This window comes from Sinocyclocheilus grahami, unplaced genomic scaffold (genome assembly GCF_001515645.1).
Source record: "Sinocyclocheilus grahami isolate Dianchi unplaced genomic scaffold, SAMN03320097.WGS_v1.1 scaffold221.1, whole genome shotgun sequence".
In the NCBI taxonomy this organism is placed as follows: domain Eukaryota; kingdom Metazoa; phylum Chordata; class Actinopteri; order Cypriniformes; family Cyprinidae; genus Sinocyclocheilus; species Sinocyclocheilus grahami.
In genome coordinates, this window is record NW_015505400.1 from 1803759 (window position 1) to 1827244 (window position 23486).

At 37.8% G+C, this 23486-nt stretch overlaps 1 protein-coding gene across 1 annotated transcript in view; it reads left to right on the top strand.

The window, feature by feature from the left end:
- Window positions 1-23486, top strand: part of LOC107596577 (receptor expression-enhancing protein 3) — a 34542-nt gene that overhangs the window by 1197 nt on the left and 9859 nt on the right. The window contains exons 2-5 of the mRNA XM_016287336.1: window positions 14929-15001; window positions 21833-21909; window positions 22203-22323; window positions 22647-22760. Coding sequence (XP_016142822.1) covers window positions 14929-15001; window positions 21833-21909; window positions 22203-22323; window positions 22647-22760 — 385 coding nt within the window. The remainder of the gene's footprint in view (window positions 1-14928; window positions 15002-21832; window positions 21910-22202; window positions 22324-22646; window positions 22761-23486) is intronic.

The following is a 23486-nucleotide window of genomic DNA, read 5'->3' on the forward strand; positions in this document are numbered from 1 at the left end:
TAAATCGGTTATTAAAGATTTCAACAAAAATAGTCAGTATCAAATAGGGCTGTGCAAAAAATCCAATGTGATTTTCATGCGCATCTCGTCAGTAAAGCCGCTCCTGTGATTAGTAGTAAATCTCCAGCACGTGCTTTCAGATGGAGCGGCATTTACTACACAGAGCCGTAGTTCACTGACAAGCTATGCAAAATCGCATTCAGAATCGGCAATGAATCGCCTGCGATTTTGTGTAGCTTGTCAGTGAACTAGAAGCACGAGATGGAGATTTACTACTAATCACAGGAGCAGCTTTACTGAAGAGATGCGCATGAAAATCACATTAGATTTTTTTGCACAGCCCTAGTATCAAACCTTTACTACAAATAGAACACATTTGGCTCTAGGTTTGGAAAGATTTGAATGATTGATGATGTGTCTGTCCTTGTTTGGTAGCTCATTTGCAAACAGCAGAAAGAGTATCATTGTAGTTTATTTTGTGGGCAAGACACATTTTGCGATGTGGTTTCCTTACAGCGTCCAGGAGTCACTGGCAAGCAGTTATGCTGAGTTCACACTGCACGATTTTTCACTCGCCGACAGGTTTTGCGAAATCGCAGACAAATGCCCGAAATCGGAGGCAAATCGGTGCTCGTTCACGCGAGTGACAATCACGCAGTGTGAATTATCAAAGACGTGATCTGAAGGAATCGCAGACGCCCGTGAAATATTTGGCATGCTAAATATCTGGAGCTGTCGGAGATTCACAATCACGCTGTGTGAAATGAGTTCTGACTGAAAAACACATCGGCGATGACCTACAGCCAATGAGAGACCAAGATACAGGGCAGCGGGAAGATCGGGGAGGAGTTATATGAAACGTAGTTTGCGGACCAGTGTTGCCAAATCCGCGATTGCCGCCGGTTGTTTTTTTATGTCAGCAGGTTGAAGCGACCCCAATAATGTGATGTTTAGGCCCTGGAATGTGAATTGTACCAGGAGAACCCCACCCAAAAAAATTAGTATTTTACCCCCGAATTAGATTTTTACTGGGGGACCCCCTCTTAAGCAATTGGGCTATTTTCAGGCTAGTTTTGAGTAGTAATTGGGCGGGTTTTGTAGCGAAAACCTGGCAACCCTGCACCAGACAGAGCTGTCGGCGATTGTAAAGTCATGCAGTGTGTAACCTCCTGTCGTCGTTCCATCGTGCAGTGTGTGAACAGCAACAACTGAATGCTACCCCAGATAGTCGTTCAGTGTGAAACCAACAGTGATGCGACGTCTTTGAAAATCGTGCAGTGTGAACTCGGCATTAGGAAGAGACATAGTCAATCATAGAAACCAGCAAGTACCAATTACAGTCCACCTTGCTAGTTTAGGGTTATAATTCTGTGGTTAGGATTTTACAACATATATGATGTAGAAGTTCAAATATAGGACAGTAACTGTAAGATTGTGGCAAGATGATGAGAAATCAAGACCACATTGTCTGTTTGAAATGCTGCTGTGTGGGCTTATATGCGTAGACACTTTCATGGCTGTTTTGTTTTCCAGCTTTGTCTTTTTTCTAATTGAAGATTTAAAGCACTATGTATGTGAATACCCAAAACTGTAACAGATCTTTATAATGCACTATTTAGAGCAGGTAAATGTTAATGTTGAGGAGAAAATATAGAAATGTCTGTTAACTTCGTTGGCTTTATAAGCTGGTCTCGGAGAACAGGTTTGTCCTCATTTTCTTTGATCAGGATCACTGTGGTGTTTATGTATAAACTACAGGGATGTTTTTCTGATTGCTAATTAGGGCTGGACGATATGGCCAAAAGAATTATCATGATAACATTTTACTTATCAGTAGATATCAATAATTATCATGATCAATTTCAAATCTTTATTTCTTTCAAGTTAAGGCAGATTTTTGCTCCCAAGTGAAAGTTGTAGAAATCAGACTGTGAATTGTGGTTTTAAACTGCTCTTTATGGTCAGAACATGACAAACACTTAACGTTTTTGAATTGTTTACACTTTTGCAGTCATTTTTCTTTAAAAAAAATATCTTAATAGAATTTTTTTTTTCTTAGTTTCTGCATTGAAAATCTTTTTTTTTGTCTCTTAGAAACACATTTGACAGTTGCTTGAGTTGACAGTAGAAGTAGCTTGAGCTAGGATGCAGATGTAAATTTATGTTCATTATAACAAACAGTAACATCTGTAAAAATTGTAACCACCTCTTTTTTATATGGTGAAATTTAAAGGCTTTAAAATCATATGATGCTGCTAAAAAGAACATTATTTTGTGTTTTGGTCTAATGAAATGTGTTTATGCGTTTTACACATTATTTTCCACACACTGTACATAATTGTTTCTCCTCTATGCCCCTCCTTTCTGAAACGCGTCGATTTTTACAAAGCTCATCGGTCTGAAAAAGCGAGGTGTGCTGTGATTGGCCAGCTATCCAGTGTGTTGTGATTGGCCGAATACCTCAAGCGTGTGACGGAAATGTTACGCCCCTTACCATATTGTGATGATGCCCTGTCAGGCCGGAGCGATGATTCAAAAACATGAAAACCCATTATAAACGTGGCATTCGTTGCATCCAGTGGGGACATAATTATGGATTATAATGACTTATACTGTCTTTTTATGCATTGCGTTGCATCGTGTCGCGTAAACATAAAACCATGTCTGCATTTGTGATCGGAGTAATGACAAACAACAAGCCTTACTCTACACTGCCCAAAAAACTCGCTTTAAATATATAAAATATAAAAACTCTTTAAATATAAAAAAACGTACTTACAGTCTTTGAGTCAGAACAGCCGGCATTGTAGTCTACTCTCCCTGGATCAGGAAACAGTCCTCCATAAAATGCACTGCACACATCTGAATATTTGGGTTGAAGTGTTCTGGAACAGTGTTGTAAATACAACTTAACCACTGATTTCTAGTCGTGTCCAGTTTTTTTAAGGCCAAACAAAGTAGTTTCGCTTTCACAACGAAACACAGCGGCACACACGGCGGCCTACAGTGAGCAGAGGCCGAGGGATAAAGTGAGGAACGGCCGGAGGGCTAGAGTAAGCAGAGGCGGTGGATTCGACAAAGGAGTGTCCGGCGGACTTGCGGCAACCACATGTGACGACCCCGGGCTGGACTCCGCTTCGTCCACGGTGAAAGCCGATCCGGGGATCCACAGCGCAAAGTTGGAGTATTTCCTCAGCAACCAGCACGGATCAGCTCCAGGCATGACAAGGCAGATATTGTCCTCTTTTGGAAGGCCAAACAAAGCAGTTTCGCTTTCACAACGAATCACACAGTGCCTTCACGACATGGCGGCGGCGGCAACAACAATACGACAGCGAGAATAAAAGTTACGCCTTCTTTCTTTGCGTGAACATTTGGGTGGCATTATGCAAATCTTCCCACATAGTGATGTAGGAATGTGGGGGCGTGTTAGAACGAGGCGTTTTAGGTAGGCGTGGTTGACTCTTAACTTTTATAAAGAATATCTCTTTGGATTTGAGACTTTAGTCTTTGCAACTTTACAGATCTTCTGTATGCACCAAGAGCTTGTAACGCTCCAAAGAGAAAGGAAAAATTTAAATTGCATCATATGACCCCTTTAATTATTCTGACAGTTTGAGTTTTATTCAAATTAACCATTGGTCTTCCATAGTAGCATACATTTAGATCATGATAATCACAGTTAAAACCTCAATACAATTGGTAAAAATGCATCTATACGGTTTCTCGGTAGCTTATTTATATGAAAAGTCTAAATACATTTAGTTTAAATGCACAAATGCTATAGCTTAATCACAAAAAATGAATTATATTCCATTACTCTTTTAATACATTTAACGCATGTCTACTTTAATAATTTAATAAAATTCAATATGAATATCTCTCATTTCTGCCACAATACCATGGTGCAGTTAGTGATACTACAGTAAATCCATGGTAAATGATGGTGATTTGTAGATTGAAAAGCCTGACTGTATCGTTGCACACAGTGTTTCTCCTGTTTGTCAGTGCCATTTCATCCGGCCTTAAACTAGTTCAAATCACTGAGTTATCTGTGTTCTTCGTTGAATTCACACTGGATCACTGTTTAGTGGTCGTGTGGCCACATAATTATAATTATCGTTTTATCGCCCAGCTCTATTGCTAATTTTAGTTGTTTAGACTTTTGATGATTTTACTAAGACGTAATAACAGGGCTCAACACTAAGGTTTTATTCTACTAGTCCGGTCGGGCCAGTGGTTTAAAGTTTTACTTGCTCTTCCAAAATTTCCACGGGCACCACCACAAAGAAAGTCATAAATGAGTAAAATAAAATATACATTGTTTTCATTGTTTTTGACCCATGTAACTGTTTATTCTTATAAATAAATTTATGACACCAAAATTTGGATGAAAATTTGGGTTTTTTTTTATATATTAGGTGAAATTTCACAATTCTCTATTCCAATTTGGTAACAGAGCAATATGTACTTGTTCACCCAAAAATGAAATTTCTGTCATTCTGTCAAATATTTAACAGAAGCCATTGACATGCATAGTATGGCAAAAATACTATGGAAGTCAATGGGTACTATCAACTGTTTGGTTACCAACATTCTTCAATAAATCTGTGTTCAACAGAAGCAAGAATTTTCATTCTTGGGTGAACTGTCCCTTTAAAGTCAGTAAAAAATAAAAACAAACAATATTGAGTGACTGACATTTTTTTAATGTTTTAATTTATTTATTTATTTGTTCAATTTATGTAAGTATGTTTGTATTTATTTATTTTTACTATTATTTAAAAAAAATTTTGAAAATGGTTACAAGTGAATCCATACCAGAGCCAGTTGTTGAAATGTCAGCCCTCTTGAAACGTCCTTGTCCAATCAAATTAGTGGACCAGAACATGACAAGTTTAATTCCATTACAGTATGCAAACTGTGCAGGCTACATCTTTTGCATTTTCTTTTAAAAATTTGTTGGAATAAAAAACAGTTCAAGGGCCTAATGGCTGTACACCTTTTTGAGGCTTTTTTACATTGAGTCCCAAGAGCTGAATGTGGTTTTGAAGGCTCTTAGCATCTGGCTCCAAGTAATAGCCAATCCACAGCATCATCAGAGTGAGCACTGCCTCTCCGTTTCTTAGCAGGAAACTCAAAGTTGACCTAAACCTGAGTGTCAAGGCCCGTCTGATGGTTTTATTTTTTCAGCTGCACACCCTGAGAGCGATACCACGCTTTACAAAAATACTTTCAAGACCACTCGGTGCAGGTCCCATTTCCTTCAGTGGCCCACTGAAGGAAGACCTAATGCTTGTTGCGAAAACAATGAAAGACTGATGTGCAGCGCATTTATTTGTGTTTCATAGGGGCCATGCATGTTCTGTTGTGGGAAGTGTGGCCACAGGCAGACAGTGAGGAGTAGGGGTGGGCGATATAGCCTCAAAATTATATCACGGTATTTCAAGAATATTTGCGATAACGATATTTATGACGGTATTAAAAAAAAATATGGAACAACATTTTATTGGTGATTGCAGTTGGCAGGCAGCAGCATTTATCAATGCAAACAAAATAAAGGGCACTTTCCATCCTTTGCCAATGAGCTACTGTCATCGATCACAGACTACCTAATTCGAAGTATAAAGATATCGCGGCCACTCTAGTCAATGCTTGTGTTTACACCAGCCGCGGCATGTTTCAGAACACAATGCTTGTGTTTACACCAGCCAGGCATGTTTCCGCGTCGCTTCGCTAAAGATAGGTGCCTCATCTATTTTTGACGGTAAGAGTGTGTGCTCGAATATGCTCTAGAACCGCTCTTGCGATACTTTGATGTCATACACCGATCAGTCTGCGCAGCGCTGCTTCAAGTCAAACACACTTATTGGGTTTGTGGTGGTGGTGGTGTTGTGCGCGCAAGGGAACGTACATGCGCCATATGTCATTACGTCGCTATATCATTGATATCGCAATATGACACTTTTTTTTATCATGTAAAAATTTATACTGGTATTATCGTGGACTGTATGATATGGCACACCCCTAGTGAGGAGAATCAAAGCCTTCCAGCGAAGTGATTGCTAAACCAACAAGTTGAGCAGAATTTATGGCTTTATTGCACACTGTTAGGGTTGGGCGGTCTGACAGCCCTGCAACGATAGAAACCTCTTAACCGGTAGAGTGGGATATGTCCCGAAGAAGGGGAAGAACCTGTTATTAAGGGGTGTTTGTTAGGCACAACACAAAACAGAGTTTAGTTTTTGGTTGCCAAGCAATAGCTTGGCACATTAATAATGAATTAATTTTATGTGCGGTGGCAAGTGTGGATATAAGCTATTTTACATCAACTATAATATTTGTATAATATTACTTTTTATATACTTTTGTTTTTAACTTAAATCTTACACTTTGTTAGATATATTCATTTTTTGTTATTAGTCTTTTCTTTTGGTTTGCAACCTGTTTTTAATTTTTTTTATAAAATTAGAAAATGATCAAATGAAAATAACCAAATGAATGTATGACCTTTGTAAAGTATTGAATTCCTTGTATTGGGTAAAATAGGCATTATTTCATGTTATAGGCTATATGAAATAAGTCTGACAAAACACTCTGGTCAGCTTTTTTCCATACTGGTAAAGAGAGAATGGACTTTTATATATTCCCTCCTGCATATTTAATTATTCATGGCACCAGACATGTTTCTGTAGTCTGTTCTGAGAAATGTATTGGGTTTTTATGTAAACTGAATGATAAATGAGTCCGCAGCAGTAACTTACATGACTGATATCTAAAGATGTGCAGAGCTGTTGGCATGCAGTTGGCTAAACTACACGTTTTGCTTGGTTGAGAGTAGTAGTAACCATAGACTATTTTATTCTGTTAAAGGACATTTATTTCATTTATAAAACCATAAATTGAATGTATAATAACTCCTCACAAGTCCTTAGGCATTTAGACTAATACCATGCCCTAACCAGGGTTGTTATAATTTTGAAAATTTCACCAGTTTAAATATTTTTGTTCTGTATTTTTATGAGCAATTTCAGTCTAGTTTTAGTTAGTATTATTTGAATTTTTTTTTTTTGTGATAGTAAGTTATTTATTTGAGTCTTTTATAAATGACTACTTTAGTTTTTGTTTCAGTAGCACTTTCATTATTAGTTTTAACCCTCATAACTTGTGCCGCAGGTTCTTCCATCTGCCAGTAATGACATATGAAAATGCTTCAAGTGAACTGTGAGCTGTATACATTTTTTAAAAATAATAATAATAATGAATAAATTTGCAGTAAAAACTAAAAACCGGCAGCCTGTAGCTTCCAGAAATCAACAGTAAAAGTATGGTAGTGGAATTAAGTTTTACAGATTGAACTTAAATTGACCGTAAAGAGAAAACATATTTTATTAACTCATATTTACTTTATGGTTTTTCACTGTAAATTATAAAACTTTTTATTTCTCACTTCCACAGACATTTAAAATACATTACTAATATTGTACTGTAAAATCACATGAAATGTCTTATTAATTCCAGGACTCGACAGTAGGGACTGGCCGATGGCCCCGGGGCCAGCGTAAAAGATGCTCGGGCCAGTCGTCACATGGCCTTTTTTCTTTCAGTGTAGATGGATAAATGACTTGCTGCTGGAAACATGCCACTTGTTTAGAACACAGAGAATTGCTGTCTGTTTATTTGAGGTTTCTTCATGGTCCACAGGCTAGAACTGAATTGTGGGAAAACCGTGTTGTCCAGTGTCTACAGTCTAGCCCAGTGTTTCCCAACCGGGGTGCCGCGGCCGTCTGTCGAGAGCAGGGGTACCGTGTAAAAAAAAAAATCATTTTTTAAATGTTTTTAAATTGCTAAAATGTTCAAAAAAGCATCTATTATATAATATCCATTTCTGATGTCGCCAATAATTAGAGATGCACTGAAATTTCGGCTGCCTAAAATGACTTCACCGCTCAGGTTTCACTTTCACGATCTGCTAACCACTATGCTCGCGTGTTCTGATTATAATAGCTTTCTAGGACTAAACATTATTTGGATAATTGATAAAAAAAAATAAGTTAAATATCTTAACCCTACTGTTAGACCTACCTGAAAAACTAAAAAGCAATTCATTTAATTCAAAGGCCTGTCGTTATTTTAATTTATTTGTGCTATCATTATTAATTTCTTTTTGTTCTTATTTTATTACTGACTGCTTACTTGTCATTTTTTATTCAATTCAAAGTTTGAAATCAAGCTATCTCGTGCTACTGCACCAAAATTACCCCACTGTAAAATAAAAAAAATTTGTGAGATGGCTAGTTATTTAATTATATGGTAATTAAATAATGTTTACGGATGGATAAAAGCCTACTTTAAAATCTGTCATATAAATTGGTCTCTTCATTAGAAATTAGCCTACTGATTGCCACCATTGATGGACAAATTTTTTTTATGATATTAAAAATATCTGTATGACATTTATATTCTGCAGTTCTTCCCTGTTGTACCGAATATCTATACTTTTCAAATTATCATATCGAAGTTAGAAATTCAAATATTGTGACAAAATTAATTTTGTAGGGTGCCACAAGTTTGTTAAAATTTCCAAAGGGTGCCGCGACTAAAAAAAGGTTGGGAAACACTGGTCTAGCCAACTGCAGCTCCTCGTAAATTACTGAGCACTGTTGTAGGTGAGTTTCCTCATTTGATGCTGATTAAAACAATCGTCCAATGAAATAAAATACTAGTTATTAGGCACACAGAGCCACATGAATGCGAGTAACAGATCTGTAAATTACAGTGCTCGAGGGATAGCAGCGGGGGGAAGGGTTGAGTGATGTGTTGAGCCGAACACCATTGTTACAGCCCTGGTGCCTCTGCTGTTTCTATGGCAACAGGAAAATAAACTGCTGCCAAGGTGGATCTTTGGATGAGGACCATGCAACAGGGAGAACTTTGTGAACGTGTGCTTTGCACATCCACTGCACAAATATTATGATTCCGAAACTTAACAACTACCTTACTAACTATTAGTAAGCAGCAAATTAGGAATTTGTTGAGGGAAAAGTCGTAATGAATAATAATAATGTTAATAATGAATAAGTGTTCCCTATTCTAAAGTGTTACCAAAGGCTCATAAGTGCCCTTTTCCCATTGGGTGTTGGAACTAATTATTATTAGATAATTGATTAACCTATACATTTTTTTGATTAATCAATTGAAACATCCAGAAATTAACCGATAACGGATTTGACCAATACCGATAGCTAGGTTGTACTGCACTGGCCGATACTGATTAATCAACCGATAGTTTTTAAAATGGATACTGAACAAAAACTAAAATTGTGCTTTACTATTTAACCCAAAAAAAGTACTTAGCCATACTTTGAAAAGGAATAAAAAATATAAAATTAATTCATATAAAAAATTTATTATAGGCTATATTGATCATTAAAGTTCATTAACTAATAACAACTGTAAAATAAAAAAAAAATGTAATGTTGAAATTAACACGCTCTAACAAAGAACAATACTTATACGGCTTTTATTAACCTTAGTTAATGTTGCAAATGAACTCTTATTGTAAAGTGCTACCATTTCATATCAAAAGATGGCTATTATTATAAATGCTAGGGGTGGAACGGTTTGCGGAAAAAAATCGATCCGTACGGTTCTCCACACACTGTTCGGCACGCACTAGGACTGCGGTTCAACTTAAATCTGACAACGCATCTGTAATATGGTTTGCTATAAATAACACGTAAAGCAAACAAGGGTTCGGCTTGGACAAACCATTCACTCTTGTTCAATGCGAATGGCGTATGCTGGAATATGAGCAATCATTTATTCCGTCATCACCCGGGTGCTGATAGTGCGCGTGCACAGGTGAGACCTGAACGGCACACGTTGATATCTGTGTTTAAGCTAAACTCGTTTAAGCTTTACCAGGTTAAACATTTAAGAGCCAGAGGATGCGAGCTCGCGTGCACAGTGAGAAGATTTGTGCGTGCGCTCATCCGAAGCACGCAAACCCACGCCTCAGAACATGCACAAATATTAAGCTCTCTCTGAAGTATTGTGTTTGAATGGACAAATTCACACAAAAATTGTCAAAATGCCCGTCTTGGTAAGTATCCTATTGCAGACATAGCCGGCTGAACGTACTTACAGTGTCTTAAAGTGACAGCACTTTCTTAATATTAATCAAACAGCAACAACAAAGAAAGCTATTGATTGAATAGCTTTTGTAACTTTAATAAAGATGAATCTTTAATTTATACAGTCAAATATGCAATGCTGTTTTACATTTCATTACTTTATTCAATGTCTGTACCTAAAAACTAATGTTAGACCTACCTAAAAAAAACAAACTGAAAATCACTGTTTATGTTATTTGTATCTTTACTCTATTGTATTTATTTGTGCTGTTGCTTGTAGTTAGATTATTCTTATTTTCTTTTTTTTTATTTGACAGTATAGTTTTTCCCTAAACATAGCACATACCGAAACGGTGACTCTAAAACCGTGATACAAACCGAACCGTGAGTAAGTTGATCCGTTCCACCCCTAATAAAGGCCTACACAAAGGCCACAGCATTGAAGTTACATACAGTGGGTACGGAAATTATTCAGACCCCCTTATATTTTTCACTCTTCGTTATATTGCAGCCATTTGCTAAAATCATTTAAGATGACGATATTAGTCTGTCGCCGATATATCGGCATCAGCGAATATGCCGCCGATATGAACTTTTTTTACAGAACATATAACGCAGATAAAATGCTTGAAATGGTGTAATTACTTAGTTTGTCCAGCAGAGTGCGCTCCATTGTTTGCTGCTGGCGACCTGGATGAAACTCTTTAAAGCTTAAGTCTATAGAAAACCATTGAAACTTTGAACGGCCATATCTCCCTAATCCGCACCAAATTCGGGGGATCCCTTCAGCTCGAGGAACCCTCTGGTACGCGAATCGAGTGTACGTCTCGAGGCCCTCTTTCGAATGAGACCACCCCTGTGTCGATAACCCCCGGGGTTCGGGAGTTACGGGCGGTTAAATTTGCGGGCTGGCGGATTTCTTTCGACTGCATGAACATATCAGTTGGCTTTAAATCTGCAATATTGCTGACTAACAAATGCATGAATGTGACCAGTTGGATATACAGTAACGCAAATAGATAATAACAATCATGATATTAAACATTTGGGTCGGACTTGTGTGTGTTTTGGTTGCATCGTTTGAACCGCTTGAGGTGCTACTAATGTTAGCGTCCTCTCAGCCTTTACAGCAAACATACTGTTTTCCTTTCTGCACTAATGCAGCATCTAGCCAACAAATGAATTACTTGGTAATGATATGAAAACATGCACTATATATAGTATACTGTATACTATAAACAAACTGCACGTGGTGTCAGTGATTCCACCTCTAGAGTCCACTCGCGTACTGTACAATGACAGCAAACACAATGGATATATTGGATGGATTGCATGGATTTTTGCCAATAGTTCCAGCAATCGACTATCAGTACTGATTAACCAATCAAATGGTAGCCTCCACGTTTTCCAAGTATAGTGTGCTGATGTATTTTTCATTATTGATTAGTTGTTGCTGCCCTGTATTAAACATAGACAGATGCTGATTTTTTTCATGTGCAAGCACTACTAAAGAAAATTTTAAGATTCTTCTATTGTTTTATGTTGTCTCGTCTTGCTGTTCATGGATGTTTGCTGACTAGGAAAATAACATAAGCCTGTCCACTCAGATGGTCATAGCTGAAGAAATAGTAAGAAATCACAAATTCGTTACTGTCTTAATAGACTTTGTTTCTTCAAAACCGCACCAAAGCCGAGTTTTCGGGCTGATATTGGAGTAGGCTGAATTTCTGGGTCACACGCTGTCTATAATTGGCAGTGTAAACGGTACAATCTGTCCCCAAATTTAACTGCACTGCTGAGTCAAGAAGCCTGTCTGTCTGAAGAGTAGGGCGATGCGATTAATTGAAATCGAATCGAAATCACGATTTGAGACGTTGCGATTTGCTAATCGCAAAGCCTGCGACGTGGACGCGATATTACTCCGTTTCAGAGCATATGCATGACTGCCTGCCTTGAGTTGCAGTCTTACTTGCCCTGGGCACGAGTGAGCACACCTCCGTTCTCCCCAATCAGCACTGCTCTAGCCAACAGCGTAAACACCCACCATTAAAAAAAAAAAGCGGGACGTGAGAGTGACAGAGTGGGATTATGGCGTCTACTGGGTCAGATCGATAGTTAGGCAAATTAAAACTAAAGAAAAACGTATGCAACTTAAGCTTCAAAATGACAGACAATGAACAAAAAAGGTAATTTGCAAGAGCTGTGTCACAGCGCATATCAAGAGCTCCCTTATCGTCTCCACGAGCGCATCTGGCAGTATGGACGAGGCTTGACGCACGCGCGCAACCTGTGTCGACTCGCGCCTGCCTCCGCGTTTAAAACTAATGTAAATTCAGTCTAACTGCTTTGCTAGTTTCACTTGGATGAAATGAAACATTCAGCACATTTTTCACTTGTTCTTAAAATCCCAAATACTTCAAATGAATAAATCAGCCTATGTAACATATGTAATACTTTAATAATTGACTTAAGAAATACAGTTCTTATTTATATATTTGTAATTAAGTTAATTCTGTAAAAGTAGTTATACCATTATAATCTTGCCTGCTGAAAAAAATCCCAATAGAACCCCTACCAAAACACTAAAATCATTTATGGATTTCAGGGTTATAATGGGAATTGTATTGGTTTTAATGTAAACTATAATGGTGTCTACTAGTATTTGATGGATTCTATTGGTGGGATGTAATCTGGCAGATGGCAACCAATAGAACGATAATAATTCCTATTGGAATAATGCCCAAAACAAAAAGGAATTTTGTGATGGTTTAATGGAAACTATAAGAATTTATGTGATGGTTTCTATAGTTTTTTTCAGCAGGGTAATGATACTCGTACTGTGCTGCACATTATTGACAATATTGAGCTGAAGCTTGACTTTGCACATTTAAAATCGCAAATCAAATTGCAATGTCAAAAAAATCGCAATTTGATATTTTCCCCCAAATCGCACAGCCCTACTGCAGAGACACAGTACCTCTAAATCATCCCAGTGCAGAGGTAATGTTTCAACTTGAGACTTTGACTCTTTTAGCCCTCGGGGAAATGCCATTTTTCATTGCACAACTTTAGTATGAAAGTGAAACACTGGTTTCAGAGAACAGCATTATCATCTGGGAAACATCAAGGCTGGATCCTGCCTGTGAAACCTCAGAGAAGTCTGCGTGGCATGTCGAAACGAATGCTAGCAGAAGCTTTTGTCTGGGCCACAGGCACTTTGGGGCCAAAATTCAGCTTCACATCTGTGTCACCCTGCTTTTGGTGTGTTTATCTGAACGTATTTGTGTGAGTCCAGATGAGAAAAGGATTTGTTTTGTGTATGGCACCTCTGATTGTGCATTAATTTCTCAGTGCCAACAAAGGTCTTGCACAAGGAGGGGGTTCACTATCATCAGTGGGTTCTAGTATCTTCTGCTAGTTCCCCAACAAATTTAGTCTAGCGGAACATAATAAACGGGGCTCGTGTGATAGCAACAGGCTGTAGATAAAGGTTTGGAGCTAGGCCCGTTTGCCAGTTTATTGGCTAGTCTCAGGTCAGTCGCTCACAGAGCGAAATGGAATAACTGGAATAATAATTTACTGAAATGAACATATCAGTGTGACCTCTTTTCCACCTTCAGCCCATGTTTACATTATATCCAATTAAACTGGATAATTTCCCAAAGTTAGGTCATTGCTCAAAGTTTCTATGGATCTGTTTAACTATTAAAAGAATAGTTCACCCAAAAATGAAAAGAACTGTCATTGTTTATTCACCCTCCACTTTTTCCAAACCTGTATGAGTTTTTTTCTTTTGTTGAACACAAAAGAAGATATTTTGAAAAATGTTGGTAGCCAAACAGTTGATGGTAGCCAGTGACTTCCTTAGTATTTTTTTCCCATACTATGGAGGTCAGTGGCTACCATCAGCTGTTTGGTTACCAACATTCTTCATAATATATTTTGTGCTCAACAGAAGAAAAAAACTCTTACAGATTTGGAGCAACTTGAGGGTGAGTAAACGATGACAGAATTTTCATTTTTGAGTGAACTAAGTTTAAAGCTGGAATAAACAAGTTTTAAAATCTGAACATATATACTAACTTTTAATATGGTACAGAGTAAAACTGGGCATTATACACTAAACGACTGATCACAAACTAATGCAGAAAAATGTGCCATGTTTCTAGGAGATATATGACAAATGAAAATGTGTTCTAAAATCAGCCCAAAATATTAAACGCTTTTGATATCCACCGAATGGATAAAATCAGTGTCTCAAGCTAAAAAAAGAAAGTCTGTGCCCAACATGTGCTACACTATTTTTTGGGGCAATCTGCCAATTCCTGTTTTTAGTTGATATGTCAATGATGACTTCTACAGGAAGTGGTGCTTCATGAATTTGTTTTGTAAAATAACATTAGGATGAATTTTTGTCCTCAATATTATGTCAGTCTTCAGCCAAAAAGTGCAAGTACTAGTTTTCTGCCCTTTAAAATGCACACAGCCCTGCTCTGTATGTACTGCAGTCCACATGGATTTGATTTCTATTAGGGCATGTTTTACATTAGGTGTCTCCTGCATTTTTGTCGTCTCAGTTCCCCTTTATTTTTTCTTTTGGAACGGAAGAAAAGGAAATCGTTGTTTGCCTTGTAAACACAATCAGACAGAGGAAGTGAGTGGCTTTTAATAGAGCTAGACACACAGATGGGAGTATCCAAGCCCATTAATCGTCCTGCTTTTGAAGTATATCTAGAGAGTTACAGTTCTTTTCCCATTATTTATTAATTTTACCCTCTGTTTCTTTACACAGGCTGGTTTTTGGAAACCTCTACCCAGCGTACTGCTCTTACAAAGCAGTGAAAACCAAAAACGTCAAAGAATACGTAAGTAGAAACGCAGTGTCTGTTCACGTACAGTTCTGTTGGTTGTTTTTCATTTAGCAGGCATTTGATTTTTCAAACCAACTTGCAGTTTGATTGCTACAGGCTCAGTCTGCTCTGAAATAACCTGAGCTTAAGTATCCTGCCCAAGGGCTCAGTAGTGATCATAAATCAACACTTCTACAACTTTTGTGTTACTAGCCCAGATTTTTAACTGCTAAGTCACACCACTCCTTGAAATGAGATGTGAACAGCCCGGCACATGATTGTTTCTGTGCATGTTCGGGCATGTTGGGAGGCAGTGTGTGTTGACTTGTATGTCCGGATCAGGTGACACGTTCTCTCTGCACTTACTTGTTTTAAAGGACCTGCCCTGTGAGAACCCATCCTACATCCTCAGGAGAAGGTTCAATGCAGGTGTTACGCTGAAACGCTAATTCAGGTCCAGCCAGAAGCAGTGTTATTTATAGTCAACAACACCTTTAAGCAACATTGTAGTGAACCTGCAAAGCAGGATATAATGGCGAAAAATATGCAGAATATGGTTTTGCCCCATTGAGGCCAAACCATAATCTTCTATCAAAGTTCCCTTTGTTCTTGTAAAATGATTGTAATGGTTTTTAATTTAAAAATGAAAACTGTGTTTTTAATTTTATTTACTTACTCTCCTGTTGTTCAATGGAGCCTAAAGATTCAGATGCTTTCCTTTTGTGTTTCATGGTTTGAAACGACATGAGGGTGAGTAAATGAATTTTTGGGTAAACTATCCTTTTAAACATTCCTTTTACTTGGCTGTCATGCCTTTGTTCTACTTCAGACAGCTAATTTTAGGTTTCCTTAGTGGTTGTACTGGTGGTATTTCAGTACCCTAGTAACCTTAGAGTCTGTTTGTATCAGTGCTGCATTGCAGTGACTTGAGTTACTTCTACTGTGAAATGCATTCCCCTCTACTTAACTTGTAGAAGCTACACCAGCGCGACCTCTCTTAAACAGGACTGTTCTATTTGTCATTCAGTATTTCAGAAAGTCCTAAAACTTTGGAAAATACATTATGAAAACATTTTTTTTTCTTAACATTGCTGTAACAGCCTGCAGCCAACATTGGTTTATCAACACAGGTGTTTTCTGTTTGTTTTACGTTAACTGTGGTCAGTAAGCATATATCAGTAAATCTATATACACAGGGCATCGACAGTAATGATTTTCTGAGCATTAACATTTTCTTAGAAAATGGTTCCTGATGAAAGTCTTCATCTGTTGGAAACCACCTAAATACTATGCAAAACTACTGTTAATTTTATCAGCCATTTTTAATTTAGTCCCAAATGACGCACTATGTACTTATGCGCTATGTACTCAAACATGTAGTGTATGAACTATATAAGGTTATTTTGTCATTCATAATCAGAGTCTGATAGTCCCTCCCCCTTCGATACGTAATTAAAGCTGCGACAGTTGAGTCCATGAAGTGTCCAACATTCCAAACTTAATTTTTTGGGTAATTTAAGTGTGTCATCCGAGTATTTAAACTGCGCTTTTTCTTTTTGGAATTTTCAGTGAACGCACTACTCTCACTATTTATACTACAAAACGTCATAGAATAGTGCATAAGTATGCGGTTTGGGATGCACCTTTAGTCTTAGTCTTTTAAATTAGTCTTAGTCCTGTCAAATGTACTTTTTAGTTATTATCCTATTTAGTCAACCTTGTCCCGTTTTTGTTTAGTCATGTTTTAGTCGACTAAATGTCTGAGCATTTTAGAGTAGTTTTAGTCAATGAAAACTTTTGTCACATTTTTGTCATGCTGTATAATGGTTGGTTTAATAATCATTTTGAGCAAAAAGTTATTATTATTATTATCGCAATGATTGTTGTCATTTGAGAAATTTAGTTTTGCATTCGCACGGGATAAGTGAAGCCTGTGATTCTTACTCGAATTTACTGACTTCTCTCCCAGATGTCAAGGCTTTGAAAGTCCCGTTCTATAGTCCAGATGGATAAAAAAAAAAAAAACTAATATAGTTTCATGTGCTGTGTCATTTAAATTTCACCAGGTTAAAATAATATCTCAAGCTTTATGCTTGATTTATTTGTAACACATTAACCTCAAAACCTTTTCAGCTTTCTCTTTCTGCAAATTGTATGGTGTAGCAAAATGATGACAGCACCCAAAATACTATCAAACAATCCAACGCAGCTCCATTCTTCTCGAAAGATGGATAAAAAGGTGCACAGGAAACAAAAACCTTGAAAAATGATGTACGATCTGCCAAATGCTGGCCGAATCACAGAGATGCCGATTCGCACGGGACTAATATTATCACAGGACCTCGGTGTTCAGCAAAATATGGTTGGTCATTTGCGGGGGAATTTTTACTTTACAAATGACAGACATGGCCGATTCCCACCGGATTAAGAGCACAGACAACCTCCGCAATTATTACAAATTACTGGAGGTCACCAGGTAATACTAATCCCGTGCGAATAGGGCATAACATTATGAATGTATCATTAAGAACATTATGAAAACAGTTAAAAACAAACAAAAAATATTATAACAGTGAAATTCTTCCAAATAGTAATTCCAAATTGCAATAATGTTTCTCTATTAAAACAACAGCAGTTGAGTAAGTGCATTTATTCAGCAACCACAATCGCAAACAAAACCGTTGAGTTCTCATGACAGAACACAGAGAGAGGCTGAATGACACTTTCATTTAAGCTGAACATCTCATATGGAGATAGCTAAACTGCAGCTTACTTTTTTGATGGTGTTTTCAGATCATCGTCGGCGCTTCCGCAATGAAGAGCGAGCGCATGCGCATGGTTACCAGATTGCAGAAATTAAGCAAAACGCCTGGCCTAAAATCCTTTTAACAGCGAAGCTCTGATTTGGGGATTTGAACTTTTGATATCTGGCAACCGCACGCATGATAGTTCGCGTAGTAGAGGCATGGCCGCAATATTTTGTCGTCTCTTTTTTTTATTTTTTACAAAAGTTCGATTTTGGTATAGTTTTAAAAAAAATACATTTTAGTCTTGTCTTTTATCGTCAACGATATTGCATGTTGATAATAGTTACCGTTATCGTTTATTGACCTTATTGTCATCTCGTCATCGTCTAGTTTTAGTCATGGGGGATAAAAAGCTTGTTAACGAAATTAACACTATGTAAAACATTTCAGATTTAGACACTGGGAACAGAACGAGGATATTCTAAGAAAAGCTTGCTTAAAGCAATGGTTGATGATGGGCATGTTGAGTATGATGGATATGTTGTTAAAAATATAAAATCTATGATTTTCCGTTAAAAACCAGCAGCTGTGTTTGCCAGAATCTTACTGTAAAAAATGGTAGCAACATTTAGGTTTTTATATATTTTAAATTTACAATAAAAAAAAACATATAAAAAAACATAAATTTTTTAATAAAAACATATTTTTAAAACAACATACTAATTGATATAATGTTAATATACTGAAGAACTTAAAGAGATAGTTCACCCAAAAATGGAAATTTGATGTTTATCTGCCTACCCCCAGGGCATCCAAGATGTAGGTGAAGAAACAAAGTTTCCCAAAGTGGGGGGGGGGGGTGAAATATCCCTTTAAATCTGTTTTATATCTTTATAATGTACTGAAAACCACCACGATATAACTGACTGCGTTTACCTGAATGATTGTCGAGATGAGTATTTTGTCATAATTTTATGTGTGTGTGTGTGTGTCTGTTCAGAGGATTCAGAAGAGGATTCAGTTTGGTGTTCGTGCACCGTCTGAAACGCGTGTGCGCGCTTCATGTGTATGCGGCTGTGCGTGTAGAGTACAGCGTGCAAGTAATTAATCGAGTTCCCTTTCGCCTTTTCTCTCTGGAATTGTTTAAAATTCGCTTGCTTGTGTAAATACGAACAAATTATAAACTTATACTCTATTATGGTTACATTTTGCAATTAATCAGCGGATCACATGCGTGCCGAACCGTGGGGCTTGGTCCGTACGGATCACGGATCAACTACGATCCGTTTAACCACTACCCAACATCACGGATGTTTATATGCTTTGCTGGAATGTTGAATGTTCCTCAATCTTCAAGTGGAAAGTCAGTTTCGGTAAACTTAGACTTTTAATAGCAAGCCCTTGGAAAAAAGAAGAAAGCTCAATCAACCACAAAAGCTGCTTTTTAAAAACATGCCATAAGCATTTCAGCGTTTGCCTTTTGAGTTCAGACGGGTAATTGAGAAACCTCTTTCAAATAATTTTCAAAATAGAACTGGACAAATTATGCTTTGTGTTGCAAGCCTTTTATAGGGCCGGTGGACAAAGCCTGTGTTTACTAGCATAGACTAGATGCTCTTAGAAACCACACTGTGGTTTTTCCACTCTGAGCAAATCTGTACAACGTCTACAACTCCTGTTTGTTAGATAAACAGATTGGTCAGCTCATATGTCTCACTGCTCAGTTTAAATGTTGAACAAAGAAACCTCTGCTTGGCACATATGCGGAGCAGGAAAGGAATACGTCCATTCACAATCAGGATACTTCAAAGGGATTTTTCCTTTGGAAATCAAGGCTACACAACTGCTTATCCACATGCAGCGCTGAACAGGAAAGTCATGCTTGTCTTGGGTGCCGGCCCATTCTCGAATCGCCTTCAACCCAGTTCTTTAAACGAGATCGAACAAAGCGGTGGAAATTCTGCTTGCATCTCACATGCTTCTCTAATTGAAGCCAGGTAATTGCAGACTTGTAATAAATAGGATTGTCTGGAGGATTATGGGAGGCAGGCTTCTACTTCTGATTAGATTTCTTGCATCGATGCAGTCAGCAACCAACGCGCTCCGCGCTACGAGAAAAGATCACCGCTGGTGGATTTCGATTGATGGTTTGTCACGGAGCGGCAGCTTTCCTGTGGCTGATGCAACACATTGATCTCTCTCAGACCGCTGAAGGTTCATTGGGAGGCCACCAATTAAATCTGACGCCTCCTGTCAAGCTGGTAATGCTGCCTCTGCATGGATTCTTTTGACTTTGTTCAGTGAGGCTGAAAATATCACCTAATACCTCCGAGAGCTGCAGCTCAAGGTTTGGGATCACATGACTGGCTGCACGGGCATTTGAAATTGAAATGCTAAGAAGCTGGCTGAAAGCTCGCTGTGGTTGGGAGCAGAGGAGAGGTAAAGCATACCAAACAGGTCCTGCTGCAGAGAGAGACACACAGAGAGCTGGGATGGAAATTAATGTCACGGCCATAATGATTTTTTGTTACACTCGATTGTGTTTACGTCTCCTAGGAAAAGAGGTGCGCGCCACTCTGTGCAGAAAGAGAAAGAGGTTGTCTCTACTGAACAGAAAAAAATGCATGGATTTTATTAAAATATTCTTTAGCGGGGTACCGGGTGTTTTATGTTGGAGTTAGTGTGGCGCATCTACTTGCCTTGGCAATAGGTGATCAGTGCTGCATTAATAGTAGCACTTGGAATGAACAATATATCTTTGCAGTGTATTGGTATCATTCAGTTTGAGTTTTTCTTTGTTTGTTTTAATTGCCGTCCAGCTGTTAGAGGCAGAGACAGCTTATTCTTTCACCTCAACTTAACAGTAGATCATCAGTCCATCATAGAGTACAACAGTTCCTGCCCACTTTTTCATTGGCCTTGGTTCCGGAAGTATGTAGAAGTGCCCATAGGGATTTTAAGTCTTTGTTAAAGAGTTATAAGCCGTGAATTAAACCAAACAGCTAAGAGGTGAATCACAAAATTACAAACTTTAATTTAAAGCAAAAAAAGGATTTATAAATCGGGCCAAAAAGTACAAAACTATGTATTTAATGGCTTAAATGAGGGAAAGAAGTACAATTCCAAGAAGCACTGAGAATGACTTAATTGTTAATTGAATATTGAAAATGGAGGAATATTGGAGAAATAATGTATTTAAAGATTTTAAATATATAATATAGTTTACATTTATTGGAAAATTTATATATATACAAACACACTCAAATTTAAATAGAGAGTGTAGGGAGACTTGGTTATGTCATTTGCAGTGCTTCATGGGAGTGGGTGTGTGCTACAGAGATTATTTTTTGCTGAATCATGGGTAATGTAGTTTTTCATCACGAATGGGGAAAAAGTTGAAGAAAAATGTGAAAGTTAGTTGAAATAATGCAGGCTGTTGGCTTCTTAAAAATCACATACCATTGACTAACAAGCTTGTAGTAGGTCAGTCTTTAATTTCCCACGGAGAAAGCAAATGGGATTTTTAATTCCAGGACCAGACTGTTATACTCTATTACGACAGGCTCTCCGGTATACTTGATTGTCAGTCTCAAAATTTTGTAGTCAGATTTATTGGATGACTATAAACTGTAGATTTGATCATTATCATTTACAGTCAGTTTAAGAATAGCTGTGTTAGCTTCATGTCTCTCATATCACTCCACAGGCTTTTTAAAAAAAAATTTTTTTTATGTATTTGGGAAGTAATGGGGGTACTGTACAGGGCAATGATTACGTCATGTCAATATTGACCAATTTTGACCAGGGTTTATTTTACGACAGTGGCCAGTTTTTTGTGTGTGTGTGTGTGTGATGGTTCATATCTATATTTAAAAAATAATAATAATAAAATTAAATATGAACAAATATAGGTTATTAAAAAAAAAACTTAATAATTGATTACTGTATAGGTCACATTTTCTATATCAGTGCACTTAAATCAAACAATGTGTTTAACAGTTTTTTTTTCTGCGGTGTGTGTTTATTCCTAATTTAGTACATGAATGTGTGTATTATGCAATCCTCAGTGAAAATCACATGTGTTTTGTTCCTTTTTCAGGTGCGATGGATGATGTACTGGATTATTTTTGCCCTGTTTACAGTAGTGGAGACCGTCACCGATCTAACCGTAGCCTGGTGAGTCTGACGCCAGGAGTCTTCCTTCACTCCAGCGACGCATTTACCTGATTACAAGTGATTCATGTCAGGCTAAAGAAGCAAGCCAGTTCATTTAAGAGCTTGTTTTTGTTTCCCTAGACAAAGGAATGCAGGGAAGCAATCAGGGTTTAATGAAACGAAGTTGCCGTTTTAATTTAGAGTAGCACAAATTAATTTGTTGGAATACAGCTTTAATGAGTGTAATTATGTTAGATGATTAATCAGATGTAACGTGGGTCATCATATCTTACTTTCTCCCCTCTGATCTGAAGGTTTCCCCTCTATTACGAGATCAAGGTTGCGTTTGTGATCTGGCTTCTGTCTCCCTACACAAGAGGAGCTAGTGTCATCTACAGAAAAGCACTTCATCCTCTGCTGTCCTCCAAAGAAAGGGTGAATCTACGCTTCATACACTGGTTTTGCAAAGCATTTATCCAAATATTGTATTATTATTCATTCATTTGTGCTTTCGTTGCATAGGCTTTGTCAACAATAAAACATATGGAGGGCTTGTTCTCCTCCTCTTTAAAATAATATATGGCTTTTTTTTCTTTTTTTTTACCTCTGCTGTTCTGCGACACTTTTAAGAACAGACCAATAGTTGAGAACTACTGATCTGGTTCTTCTTTTGCAGTAACATATATTTACATATTTTATTGTTTGATTATGTGCTTGGTGATCAAAAAGTGCTCAATCTTGCCCTAATGTTCCTGAAGGAAATTGACGACTACATTGTCCAGGCGAAAGAGCGAAGCTATGAGACCATGGTGAACTTTGGCAAGCAGGGCCTGACCATCGCTGCAACTGCTGCTGTGTCTGCTGCTGTCAAGGCAAGTGTGTGTGTTGAAGATAGACAAACAGAATGAAAGAGCGCTGTTTTGAACAGTTTATATATAGTTCTGCCTCTGATATGTAGGTTTATACTGTGTGGGTCAACATGAATTCAAAACAGACCATATTTGCTTTCTTTAAGGGATAGTTCATCCAAAAATAACCTAAAAATGTGATGTTTATCTGCTTACCCCCAGGGCATTCAAGATGTAGGTGACTTTGTTTCTTCAGTAGAACACATGATGATTTTTAACTTTAACCGTTGCAGTCTATCAGTCGTATAATGCATGGCAATGGTAACAAAATCTATGAGAGTAAAAAAAACCTGCACAGACAAATCCAAATTAAACCCTGCGGCTCGTGACGACACATTGATGTCCTAAGACACGAAACAATCGGTTTGTGCCAGAAACCGAACAGTATTTATATCATATTTGACCTCTAATACAACACTATGTCCAACTGTCATTGGGCGCGTGCACGGCATCCGGTGCGTGAGGTGTGTATGCGCTCTGGGGTAGTTTACGTTAATGGGTGTGTTGATATCCAGCTGAAGAGCAATCAACCATAACTTCAGGCGAGCAGGCTCAGAAGTTGGGAATACGTGGAAAGTCACCACTCCCGAATGAGTTCGTGCGAGAGAACATAATCTTTTATTTTTAAGTCGATTTGAAAAATCCGGATAAGTGCAAGTAAGTACCATTTTGATTAGCCATCGTACCTAC